Source organism: Rhinolophus sinicus, linkage group LG06 (genome assembly GCF_036562045.2).
Source record: "Rhinolophus sinicus isolate RSC01 linkage group LG06, ASM3656204v1, whole genome shotgun sequence".
In the NCBI taxonomy this organism is placed as follows: domain Eukaryota; kingdom Metazoa; phylum Chordata; class Mammalia; order Chiroptera; family Rhinolophidae; genus Rhinolophus; species Rhinolophus sinicus.
This window is the reverse complement of record NC_133756.1, coordinates 54142993-54156325: the sequence shown is the minus strand read 5'-3', so window position 1 is coordinate 54156325 and position 13333 is coordinate 54142993. Positions and strand designations below refer to the sequence as shown.

General features: G+C 36.7%; 1 protein-coding gene across 2 annotated transcripts in view; it reads left to right on the top strand.

The window, feature by feature from the left end:
* GLMN (glomulin, FKBP associated protein) overlaps positions 1-13333 on the top strand; it is a 35647-nt gene that overhangs the window by 4654 nt on the left and 17660 nt on the right. For both annotated transcript variants that reach the window (XM_019752979.2, XM_019752989.2), the window contains exons 4-8: positions 1549-1665; positions 2808-2916; positions 3991-4231; positions 5493-5595; positions 11889-12076. In XM_019752979.2, coding sequence (XP_019608538.1) covers positions 1549-1665; positions 2808-2916; positions 3991-4231; positions 5493-5595; positions 11889-12076 — 758 coding nt within the window. The remainder of the gene's footprint in view (positions 1-1548; positions 1666-2807; positions 2917-3990; positions 4232-5492; positions 5596-11888; positions 12077-13333) is intronic.

Sequence of the window (13333 nt, the reverse complement as noted above, 5' to 3'; positions counted from 1 at the left end):
TCTGGGACTGTCTGGGAGAAGGGTGTGCCAGGCAAAAGAAATAACTAGTACAAAAAGAATGTTCAGAGATCCCATAAGTTAAAAGCCCAATTGTTTTCCTGTTTGTTTGTTTTTTTAAAATAAATTTAAGTCTTCATTTTATGCCACGTTTCCAACATAAATCTTACTGAATAAAAAGCATGGTGAAATACCTTTTTTTAAAAAAATTTAAATGAATGTTTATAAATCTAAAGGAGGAAATCCATTTTAGACATAAAAGCAGTAGAAAAGGGACAAAATAAACAGTATATTTTGCTATGTAAAATATAAAGACAACCAAAAAACCCAAATAATTATTTGTCATAAATACAGCTAAGTAAATATTAATGTATAGGGAGCTCATGCAGATTAATAAGACGAACTAAATGACCAGTTAATAAAAGAGCAAAGATGTAAACAAATAGTATTTCCTCTTTTGTAAACTATGTGTTCATGTACCCTAACATACTCTGCTGCTAGTTCTGTAGGACATGTTAAGTCGTACACCTTTACACATTGCTGTTGCAGAGCCTTGAATGTATTTCCCTCCTATCTATGTCTAACAGACTTCTCTATTTCTCTAACACGTCTTAGCTTAGCCATTGCCTCTTCTGAGAAATCTCTCTTGCCTTCCCCAGATGGAAGTGACTATTCTTCTGCTATACCTTATACTCTACCTTTCTCAGCTTGTAAGACTGGGGTCATGGAGTGGGTATTGTACCTATTTATCTTCTTCTTAGATGTGTTTTTTTTTTTTTTAACAAATGAACCTATGATGTAAATTATGAGGATAGAGATCTTAACTGATGTGTTCCTTGCTTTATTGCTAGCCCCTAGAATATTCTAGGGACCTGACATAGTTTATGCTTGATAAATATTGATGAGTTTAAGTAGAATGCAGGCCAGAGAAGTGGAATATATTGTTGATAGTTTTGAAAATCAGTGGTTTTGTTAATGAATGTGAATCACTAATTATAAAGATAAATTTTTATTTGTGTGGTAAACATTCTGAAATATCTTTGAACGTAGAAGCGTCTTGTATGTGGGAGAAAAAACTAATGAAATGGCACCCTCTCCTTTTACATGGTTACATGATTATAATATATTTTGAGATTCCCCAAGGAACTTTTAAAAGGTTCATGAGCATTGACTGGATTTTCTTATGAATCAGAGGAGCAAAATTCTCCATGAAAATTAACCATTTGCTCATTGTAAGCAAATTAATTCTCTTGTTGGAAATAGAGGAACTATTTAAATCCTGGGAAAGACCATCTTACGTGATTAAAAGTGAAGGCTCATTTGCCTTTCCTCAGTGAAAATATAAAAAACTATTTTAATATAATATATGAAAAACTATTTTGGTATCTGTTTGCAGACACCCTGAGATATTGGCTCAGGGTGGTAAGATATTGCAGGACTTGCTTCATCTTTCCTGTTGAGAGGAAATTCTAAGCTCCTCCAAGTTAAGAAAGCTCACTGTGAGAGTCCCATAGATGGCAGTATTTGCTTTACTCTAAAAATGTTATTCAGGTCATCATCAAGAATATGGGCTGGAATCTTGTTGGTCCTGTTGTTCGATGCCTTTTATGGAATAATAAGGAAGATGATAAAAGAAAATATTTCCTGATGCTTGATTTATTGACAAAGGTAAGTTAACAAAACTTTTATCACAATATGCAGTAGTATTTTATAATTCCCTTTAATGTTTAATGCTTGTCTTTGGTGAGAAAGCTTTTAGTTTATGAAAATACAGGAGGGAACTCTTTGAAGAAAAGGCCCAACCTTATTGATTGGATGGGCAAGTCCATTTCTGTTTCCCCAAATTTTCTGAATATAAGAATTGTCTAACTTCATCTCAGACCCACTAATTCAGAAACTCCAAGGAGACACCTAAAAATCTCTGTTTTTAATAAGTAGCTTATTGTATAGATGTGGAATTCAAGGTTTAGAGAGGTAGTTCAAAGCCACACTGATCTTTTGGAAGCGTTAGAACTAGAATCAATCTCAGTGGTCTTTCCTCTGTGGTATGTTCCCTAAAAGAATATGAAAAACCTAGAATGCAAGTGATCACAGTGAAAATAGGAATAGGAAGTAGATTGGCTGCGACTAACAACTTTTGAAAGGGACTCTTGGTAAAAGGTTAATAGAGTTATAAGTCAAAAATGATGTTTAAGAAAGATAAGTTTTGAAAAAAATGACATCACAAGAATCTACTTAGAGATTAGTGCAAATAAACACAAATACCTACTTGGAAAGAGGGAACTCCATCGACATAGTTATTAACTATGAGGGCTTTTTTAAAAACAAGTTAAGTGAGGTGATAACATGGCCATTCCAAAGGCAGTGCAAAGATTTACCTGTTTAGGAAGGACAAGAAACTGCACTCATCTGAATACTCTGACAATGCGAGATAAGGTCCATCTGCTGGAAGCTCTGGGGAACGAGGCAACCTTCAGAGCAGACAGGCAACGCTCAAAGGACACCTCAGCTCTGGTGATCAGGCTCTCCTTTCCCATTTCTCTAACTTTTCCTTTACCCAGGAATTTAAGCCTCTAAAGTGTAACTGTCCATTACAGACTTTTTGACTTTTGACTTCTTGCTTCCTTATTTAGTTTGACAATGATTTGACAATCACAGATTGTTTTGCGATGGTATTTTTTTTAAGGTGTTTTACTGTTAAGCAAAAAATAATTATATTTTCTCAGTATATGCCTTCTTTTAAAAATAGTAATCATGTGGCTTTAAATACAACTTGTATTAAACAGGTTCAATTGTGAATATTTTTATAGTTATGTAATCCAAAGGAATTATTGTTGGGTTTGCTTGAACTGATTGAAGAGCCCTCTGGAAAACAGATATCCCAAATTATTCTTCTTTTACTTCAGCCATTACAAACAGGTAATGAGTACTTTGATATATCTAAATTTTTATTTTATTTCATCTGTATAAGTTCCTTGATGTTACTCCAAAATGTCAACACTACACCAAAGTGAAATTTATGGCTAATTATTGAATTCTCTGCTTAAACTGGTGATAGCAATGCCATTTTGAATCCTGCTGCTCATAGAAAAATGACAATACCTAGCTCAGAGTGTGTGCCCAGTGAATATCTTATTGATTGTTATTCTGTTTTTTGTGTGCTATGTTTTAACCTATAGCTTTTTGTCTAACCTTCCTATGGGCAACTTATATCTAGAATTTTCCTTATAAACATATTTAAAAGATTGCCTACATGGTATCTGCAGTACTCAGTCTGATAGCATTGTGGTAGTCCTGTGTCGTGGTTAAAAACAGTATCAGGCAGGGCATTGCTCCTCCTCGGCCTTAGGAGGTTAGGGTTGCGAATAACGAAAGTACTACTAAAAGAATGAACCAAGTGTGGAAAGAAAAGGCTCCATGGCTTAGTGCCGTAACAGTATTGGTAGGTAATGGACCTTAGCAACCGAGGAGGACGTGGGAAGAGACTACTTTTTAATTTAGGACCTACATATAACTCAGAATCTGCTAGAAGGGCCCAAAATCAGAAATCAGAGTAGATTTGTTTTAAATGTGAATGCCCAGCAAGCAGCTTTGTACTATGTGAAATATTCAGTCTTCTAGAAAGAAAAATCTAACAATATTAACTCCCATTTTTACTGTACCTTTTAGTTTATAAAACACATTATTTTATACTCACAACAACCAAAAAACATGGAAGAAAGTGTTTCTGTCTTAAGTATATAACCCGTTGCAAACATACCGAAACAAAATTTCATGGCATCTATTGTAAATTGCCATGATTATAAGATGCTTTATTATTCACCTCTAAGAAAGGAAAAAACAATGCCAATTAAGCTATGATATGTCATCCTGATTTTAGAGTTCTTAAAATATGAAAAAAATGTGTTTTAATTCTATATTAACTGAACTTCTTGTCCCATGTTTAGTGTGCTTGATAGGCTACCTCAAGTAACAACTTGGTCTCTGTTTTAGTGATACAGAAACTTCATAGCAACAAGGCATATTCAGTTGGATTAGCATTGTCTACCATTTGGAGCCAGCTATCTCTCCTTCCTGTTCCATATTCAAAAGAACAGATACAAACAGATAACGACGGCCTTTGTCAGTGTTGCAAGGCCTTAATAGAGTTCACTAAGCCTTTTGTGGAAGAAGTCATTGGTGACAAAAAGAACTCACTGGAAAATGAAAAGTTAAAGGATGAATTACTTAAATTGTAAGTATATTTTTAGAACATTTCACAGTGTACCTAAATGTTATCATTGTAGTTCAGTTATTTTGTTTTTTTGTTTTATATGTTTGCAATGGAAATATAAATCTAGTTTCAAATTTTGATTTTAGAAGAATATGGGGTTCAGTTGATATAACATGGGCACTTAATGGGGCAATGATATTTGTTAAAATTCAAAACAAAAATCTGTTTGTTTAATTTATACTCAATTGTGAATTGCCATTACTCATCAGAGTAAGTGAATAGAAATGGGGGAAAAAGCATTTGGTCTTGCTATGGGAGAATTATGTTTTTACTCTCCCGTTGAAAGTGAAAGCAGAAGCACAGAACAGAATTGAACATCCAACTTATGCAAGAACAGTAGCAGAGTACCCAGTAGCATTCACTTCAGGGGTACTATAGTATAATAGTATAATAACTAATTATGCACTGTTCAGTATGACTTTCAAACACTTGACATATGGCTAGTCCAAATTAAGATGTGCTGTACATGTAAATTACATTTAGATTTTTGAAGACTTGTTCTTAAAAAAATACTAAGATACCATAATAATTTTTTATACTGATAGCATGTTGAAATGATAATATTTCAGCTATACTGGGTTAATAAGATAAATTACTAAAATTAATTTCTCTTGTTTCTTCCTACTTTTTTAATGTGACTGCTAAATTTTGAATTGTATATGGAGCTTGCACTATATTTATATCGGACAGTGCTGAACTAGATTATTACATTGACCAATAATTTTATTTTTAAAATTTTGGAGACTAAAACTACTGTTAGCTTTCCACTCTGTCAGGTTAGGATGTTAAATTTTTTTTTTTTACTATTTATAAAACCCATTATTTCATGAAAGAAAAGATATTTTAACTAAAGAAATAAGAAAAGCTTCATCATAGAATAAAGTTTGGTTTTCTAAATAAAGCAAATAACAGCTTTACGAAAAAATTACTACATTGTCCCAATTTTTTCTTGAACTAATGAAAACTATATCATGGACTAGCACTGGTCCTCAGACAAACATTCAGCATCCACTGGTATAGTGCAGACATGAATCCAGCAAGGTGTTCACTCATGCTCTCCCCATTACTAATAAGAAGGATCAGACCTCTCCAGTTGACAAGCCATTGATTTATTGGTGCTATGTTATTTTTCATGTAAAACTAACTTAAATATATTTATAGAAGTAGGTATTTTATATTTAGAAAGTGCTGTATTCATAGTTACCCATTTCTTCTACCTTAGTTGTTTCAAAAACTTGAAATGCCCTTTGCTGACAGCACAATTCCTTGAGCAGTCTGAAGAAGCTGGAAATGATCCTTTAAGGTGTTTTGCATCTGAAATAATAGTGAGTACAGCTCATTTAATCTGATAAAAAATCTGCTGTAATCTAAAATGTTACCCTGCTGTTTTCTCATGCACTGCACCTGGGCATGTAAATTGATACATTCATTAATAAAGCAATAGGTATTTTTTGTAGAACGCAGATAAACAAAAAGAAAATAAACAGCAATAGTTTCATTATCCAAATATAAATAAATATTAGTATGTTCCACACTTTTTTATGCTTTTATAGTCATAAGTAAATAAACATTTATATATATAAATGTATTCAAAGAATATTATATACTCTTTTGTAATCTATTTTGTTTCTCTTAGCATACTGTGAATATTTTTCCATTGGCTTAATAGTATTCCATGGTATGGATTTAGCATAATGTATTTAACCAGTGCCGGGTAGTTCAACACAGATTTTTTGCAACATTTTCATTACTATCAAACTTCACCTTTTTTTTTTTAACTGTTAAGTGTGTGATAAGTACCTCTTTAACCAAATCTTTGCATATTTCTTTAATTGTTAAGTTCCTAGAAGTGGAATTTCTGTGCCAAAGAATAGCCTAATTTTAAAACTCATGATAAATATTCTCAAAATACTCCAGAAATAAGTAAATTTTATTTTAAAAGCAACTCGGCTTTATGCATTAAGAGTATTTTTAAATGTGCTGGGATTCTATATTAGGCAACTGCTCTTAAATATAGAAAAATATGTACTTAGATTGATAGTCATGAATTTCAAATTAGAGCCATAATTGTGGCTGCGGGTTTTCTTTAGTCATGTTCATCTGCACGAATGCAGGTGCAGCGTAGGAGGAAAATTGGTTAGGTTGGGCTTTTGAGAACTGTGAGTTCCACAAAGCAAGGGAGGGACAGGAGCATTGAGCATGTGGGCAGGGAATGACTTATGATGGACAGTGGAATTAAAGCTGAGTAAGGAGGGAAGTTAGGACACACTAAATGTGAGAGTGAAAAGATGATGGAATCATTAGCTTGTAGGTCCTGGTGTGGTTAATAAGTTGTTGGAATTAGGTTACTATAAGGAGTGAGCTGAAAACATCAGAGGTTAAAGAAAGGATGCTTGAAATTAATATGGGAAGGTTACAGTTACTAATAACAGTGTCAGAGTATGACCGTGGGACTGAATGTTTTAAGGAGAGGGTGGAAGCCAAGATCATTGGACTAGACAAAGTGAGAGTACCTGAGATTCCAGGGTCTTAGAGGATCTGTGGTTGTACATTTAAGTCACAGAATTATGATAAGAGTGGTGTCAGAAAGCCAATTAGTGAGTGACCTTGAGGTCTGTTAATGACTGCAACAAAGAGGGGTAGAGTGGTATATTTATATGAAATGATTTTAAAGCAGAGGGATTTTAGAGAGGAGTGGGTTGAATGGTCTAGAAGCAGCAAAGAGAACAGGTATTTTGCTTCCAGGCCTGGATCTGGATGAAAAAATACCAACCCTTTGAGAGGGTTACAGAGAAAACAGTTGTTTTCAGAGGAGAATCAGACTTCATTTAGAGCAAAAGAAGTAAGAGACCATAGGGGAATTGATTTTGCTAATGACTGAGTTCCACAGGCCACATTTGAAGGGTGTCTGAAATTTGAGGGGGGATAGGAGAAGAGGTTAGAAGAGGAGATGCCAGAATTTTAGGGTAACTACATTCTGGGGATGAGAGATGACTTGGTGACTGATATAAACAGAGATACCTAGTTTAATAAGATTAATGCTGAGATTCAAGATAGTGAAGAGGCTGTGAGTGATGAAGGAGGGGTAGGTGCACATAAGAGTCTGGGGCCTCTTCATTGTTGCTAATGCTACAGTATAATCCCCCGAATACAGTATAAACACCACCTTATATGATATATGTACCTATTTTGAGAAGATGGCTATGAAAGTTGGAAATAGTTAAAGAATTTTAAGCCTGGGAGTGATGTGATCGAACTGTGTTTTGGATTCATCACTTTAATGGAGGAGGTCCTTAACCGAGATAAGATTGGAAGTAGGGAGACCCGTTAGGTGTCTTTTTGGTTAAATGATGAGAGGAGCCTGACTATGATTATGGGGGGTGGAGATGAAGAGAAGAGGGCAGATTTGAGAACTTCATAGTAGGTAAAATTAACAAAATCTGGTTATTGATTGAATTTAGAATAGTTACAAGGTCCAGTCATGGATAAGGTTTTTGCTTGGGTAGCTGGGCAGATGAAGGCACCAATAACTGAGATAGAGAATACAGCAAGGAGCAAGGGAATTTTGTGCTTTAAAAATATTTTTTTATTAGGGAATTTTTTTAAAGCATTCAGAAAAGGAGAGAGAACAGTATAATGTGCCCTCATGTACCCATCACCCAACTTTAACAATTATTGACATTTTGCCAGTCTTATTTGATGCTCCCTGTTTTTCTGCCGAAATATTTTATAGCAAGTCATAGATATTTCATTTCATCCATAAGTCTTTAAGTATGCTTCTCTAATTGGTAAGGACTTTTTTAAAAAACATAACCACATGCCATTATGACACCTAACAAGATTAACAATAATTTCTTAATACATTTCTAATACCCAGAGAGAGCAGGTTCTTAAAGGAGGAAATTTTGAGTAAGAATGGGTGATACCACCTAAAGAGGTAAATCAATGTGAGAAAAAGGCTCAGGACTGAACCCTACAGAGTACCAGCACTTAAGATGAGCCCACCAAAGGGACCAAGGAAGAAGAGTCAAAGAGGTGGTAGAAATATCACAGAAACAGGGTAGTAGAGTTTCAGGAAGAAAGAAATGATTGATACTGTTAAATGCAGCAGAGAGAGCCTGTAGTAGGGGTTGAAAAGCATCCATTGGATATAGGAAGTAAGATGGCATTGGTAATCTTAGGAAGAACAGTTTGAGTGGAGTGTTAGAGACAAAACTCAGTGGAGTGGTTAAAGGAGTGCATGAAAAATGAGAAAATGGAGAGGACTAGTATAAGCTATTCTTTAGAAGAGTTTGGAAGAGTAAGGAAGAAGAGAGGCTAGAAGACATGAGCTTAGGGTAGGAAGGTAATGAGGGAGATAGGGAGGCTTGGAATGTTTACAGGCTGAAGGGGTGGGAACCATTAGACGAGAAAAGGAACATTTTCCGGGATAACTGAAATGTGGCTGGAGAAGCAGACAGCTGGGCAGAGGATCGAGGCCACCTGAGAGGAGGAGGTAGGAGTGGGTATGTACGTAGAGAAATTTATAGCAGGAATGGAATATAATTCAGGGGAATCAGACCCACTGGCCTCAGATTTCTAGGTGAAGGAGAGCTCTTCAGAAGGAGGAGGTAGAAATGGGGATTGAATAAGGGGCTTCAGGAAATTGGTAGAGATTTGTAATACTGAAGCGAAAGGAAAGAGATGGTGGAAGACCAGGAAAGCATGAATCATTAGTGCTGGGCACTCAGCTGTGGAGACTCCACTGTCGTGATAACAGTGTGTATTGTGTGATTTTTTTACACTCTGCTGCCTGCGTGTAGTAGAGAAGATGGAGTATAGCTATCTTTCCAAAGCTGGCATTTTATTGGATAGATGCAGCTAAAGGAAATATAGGGTGCAGATAATTCAAATGACCAATAGTGCATTGGTTGGACAGGGAAAAAAGGGGAGTTGGGATGGCATAGATGGGTAGGTAAAAATGAAGAGATCTCAGGACTAGAGAAGTCAGAGGAGAAAAGCAGGTTGGTAGGAGAGATAGGATAAGAGCTTGTAGTAAGAAAATGAGATGTTGGAGTTCAGGTATCTCAAATGGAATAGCTCCAAATGCTGACAGAGATCAGAGTGGAATTTGGTGTTGAAATGGATTAGAAGTTAAGGTCACTAGAATTTAGAAATCAAGAACCATGAGGCAGGCCTGTAGAGGAGTTATCTACACCAACATCCAACTTTCCCAGGATTATAGCACGAGTTGGATAGAGGTAAAGATTGTGAACAGACACCAGTCTTCAGTGAATGTGGGGAAATTACCAGGAAGTCAGTATACAATAGAGATAAGGACAGATAAAGAGCATTATGGCATCTGCCTCAAAGAAAAAATGTGCTTTTCCTTGAAAGTGCAGGAGGAACCAAAATAATCCTAAACTTTTACCCAGAGCACTCTTCCCCACAAAAGCAGCCCCCACCAGAAATCAGTCAGGTTGAATTAAATCAGCAAGATAGAGTAAGCAAGCATCCTATACAGAGGCTGGGGTGTAGGGGAAAGTTCCTAAGATCTCAGTGCAAGGAGCATTGTAAGTAGAAAGAGCCAGCAATGAGGAAGCACAAAGCAGTAAAGAAGGAAAGGTGAAATCAGGTAGGAGATGAAGTGAGGAGGTGCTTTCTGTTCTATGTTCTATTCTGTACAGGTAAGAGTGGGGTGCTTGAGATTGATGGCCTCAGCCATCCCTCCTTTGGCACAAGGTATTTTGCTGTAGAACTGCTTGAATGCCCCAAGGGCTGCCACATAGGAACGTTTCTAATAGGGCAGAGGCTGCCATGAGAAATTGTAGAGTGGCAGGTACGTCCTGGGTCTGAGCAAGACTGCTGGATGGTGTGTGGACAGACAGTGAAGGCCCTGATTTGAACACAGTGGACCCTAGATATCCAGAGCAGAACTGCAGAGTCTCATACCTATATGATGATTTTTAAAGACGCTAACCTTACTCTGGGAAAAAACACATAGCATTGGCTGAATGAAGAAATGGAGCTTCATGATTAAGAAGAGATTTGGAGCCTGTATAAACTTTTTGTGTGATAGCTTTGAAAATCAGTACAGTTGTATATATTTAGCGTCCGGTAGCTGAATAACACTCTCTGGTGATGATTTTCCATGCTTCCTTTTGTGTGCTGAAATGACTAATGGAGCCATCTGGGATCAGCAGATTTTTAACTCCCTGAAGGCTGGCAAAGTTTTACTTGACTTTGTAATTCCCTACAATGTCAGGCCCTTATTTATAGATTAAGTGAATATGTGGAAGTTATTCATTCTGATTATGCTGTTGTTTTTCATTCCCTTTTGACTTCTACATAGTAGTTTTTGTGCTTAACTTTCTTACACTTTTTTTGTGGAGCTTCTCAATAAATATTTGACATAGGTATTATGTCATTTTCTAGATAAGGAAACTGACGCTTTAGAGAGGTTAAGTAGCTCATTCAGTGTCTCACAGCTAGTATGCGGTAGAACCAAAACTCCTATCAATTCCATTGGATTCTGAAGGTCAGATGCTTTCTCGTATACTAGTCTTAGAAATCGTATAAGACGCATAGGAATGACCTTATATTTCCCGAGTCTCTCTCTCTCTCTCTCTCCCTCCCTCCCTCCCTCCCTCTCTCCCTCCCTCCCTCCCTCCCTCCCTCCCTCCCTCCTTAGTAAAAAGAGTTAAAACTATATTCCTGTCCACTCATGCAGGATGCTTCTCCCTCTTATGACACAAGAGCCCCTATGACCTGATACATCAGCACTATTTCCTCAACCTTCGCTGCCACTGACCAGTATTCCTCTTGCCCACTCTAGGCAGACAGTGGTCAGTGGAGCATTGTTCCTTGAGGACTGTTCATCTGAGTTGTTAACTATCATTTCATGATATTTTTATGTCTCACATTTTGGGATTGCTCTCAGATATCTCTGAAGCACTTTTTTTTTCTTTTTTGCCCTTTTTTTCCTGAAGCACTTTTTTTTAAAAATTGTGATAAAATACGCACAACCTAAAATTTACCCTTTTAACCATTTTTAAGTATACAGTTCAGTGGCATTAAGTACATTCAGATTGTTGTGCAACCATGACCACCATCCATCTCCGGAACTTTTTCATCTTCCTATTCACTTCCTTCAGGTTGTTGGCAAAATTTATCTCCTTGAAATAGGATTGAGGTCCCCATTTTTTTGCTGGCTGTGGCTGGGACCACTTTCAGCTCATGGAGGCTGCCTGTAGTTCTTTGCCACACAGCCTTCTCCATAGGCCCTCTCATAACATGATGGTTCTTTAAAGCCAGCAGGGGTAAGTTTCTGACTGTCAAAGAGGGCCTGGACCCTCTTTTAAAACCTACCTGATTGAGTCAGGTCCACCTAGGATATTCTCCCTTCTCAATAACTCAGAATCAATTTGTTGGTACCTTAATCACATCTGCAAAAATTCCCTTGCCTCTGTGTATAATCTAATCTAATGGGGTGGCATCTTACCATATTCTGTTGGTTAGAAGCAAGCCTCACAGGTTCCACCCTCACGCAAAAGGAGGGGCTCATGCAGGATGTGAATACGGGGGCGGGGGACACACTAGCGTCAGTCTGCTAGAACTTCCTTTTTTATCCATTTCACAGGGTATTTTATCAGCAATTGGACACCCTTTCCCCAAAATGATTTTTAATCATGGAAGGAAAAAGAGGACTTGGGATTATCTTGAATTTGAGGAAGAAGAAGACAAACAATTAGCAGACTCTATGGCTTCCCTGGCATATCTAGTATTTGTACAGGGCATCAGTATTGATCAGCTTCCAATGGTCTTAAGGTAGGAGGTAGTGTTTGGTTTATTCATGTATTCTAAAAACAGTATCATCAAACTCATTTATCTAATGTCCAAATATATGTTTACTGGTGTACTAATACGTTTTGAATTAAGTATAAACAAAGCTCTCTTTAAGTTATGCTGCCTGTAATCTGTTAGAGTCAGTAGTCGTCAAGTAGAGAAAGGGGAGGAGGTGGTGTTAAGATAGAAATAAGGGTCAAGTGTCAGAAAGTGTTAAACTGGGCTTGGTTTTGAAGCATTTGGGACCACCCTAGGTTATAAGGGAGGGAACCAGCCAGTTACCCATGGGGTAGTCTAAATTACCATCTTTTCAGTAGATTACTGGTATAATCCTGAGTGGACATTTATCAATCCCTTTTAATGCAACTCATTCTCAACACACTAGAAAGTGAAACTTTGTAAGAGTAGTCCCTTAATGAAGTCCCTTCAGTGGCTTCTTACTGCTCGAAGAATAAAGTCTGAGGCTTATGCATGACCTGGTCCTTGCTTGATTGTCCTGATTCACCTCCTACCACCTTTTTTCTTGTTTACTAGGCTCTAGTGACACAGACCTTCTTTTGGTTTCTTGTTCCAATGTGTCATGAACTTTCCTGCTGTAGGGCCTTTGCATGTGCTTAGAACCATCTTTATCCATAGATGTCACTTTCTGAGGAAAGCTTTCCATCACTACCCTGTTTAGGTTGAATCTTCCTATCATAATTAGTTTGACCATGTCCTTCTTTTCCCATAAAGTTTATCAAATTATTTTAAAAATAAATATATAATTTTATAATACAACACCTGTGGGACTTTGAGGTCTATAATAAGGAATATGTGTTTGTTTTGTAGGCCTTGAGTGGACTTCTTTGTATACATCTGTTTGTTTATGTATGAATATACATGGGATATATTTGTATGTAAATATTGCAATAATGGATACCACTTGGCATGTTCACCATGTATTAAATACTATGCTAACCACTTTATATGCATTGTCTAATCTTTATAATAACCCTGTGAAGCATTATCTCACTTTACAAATGAAAAGAACAGGCTTAGACAAATTAAGATACCACCCAAAATCATACAATTAATTAGTGGGATAGGTGGAATTCAAACAGTTCTGCCTAAAAAATCCCAGAGCCTATACTCTTAATAACACTCTACCACCAAAATGCCTCAGGTATGTATATTACCCTATTTTGCTGTGTATAATACACACCTTTTTTGTCCAAATTTATGAGGGAAAAATAAGGATGC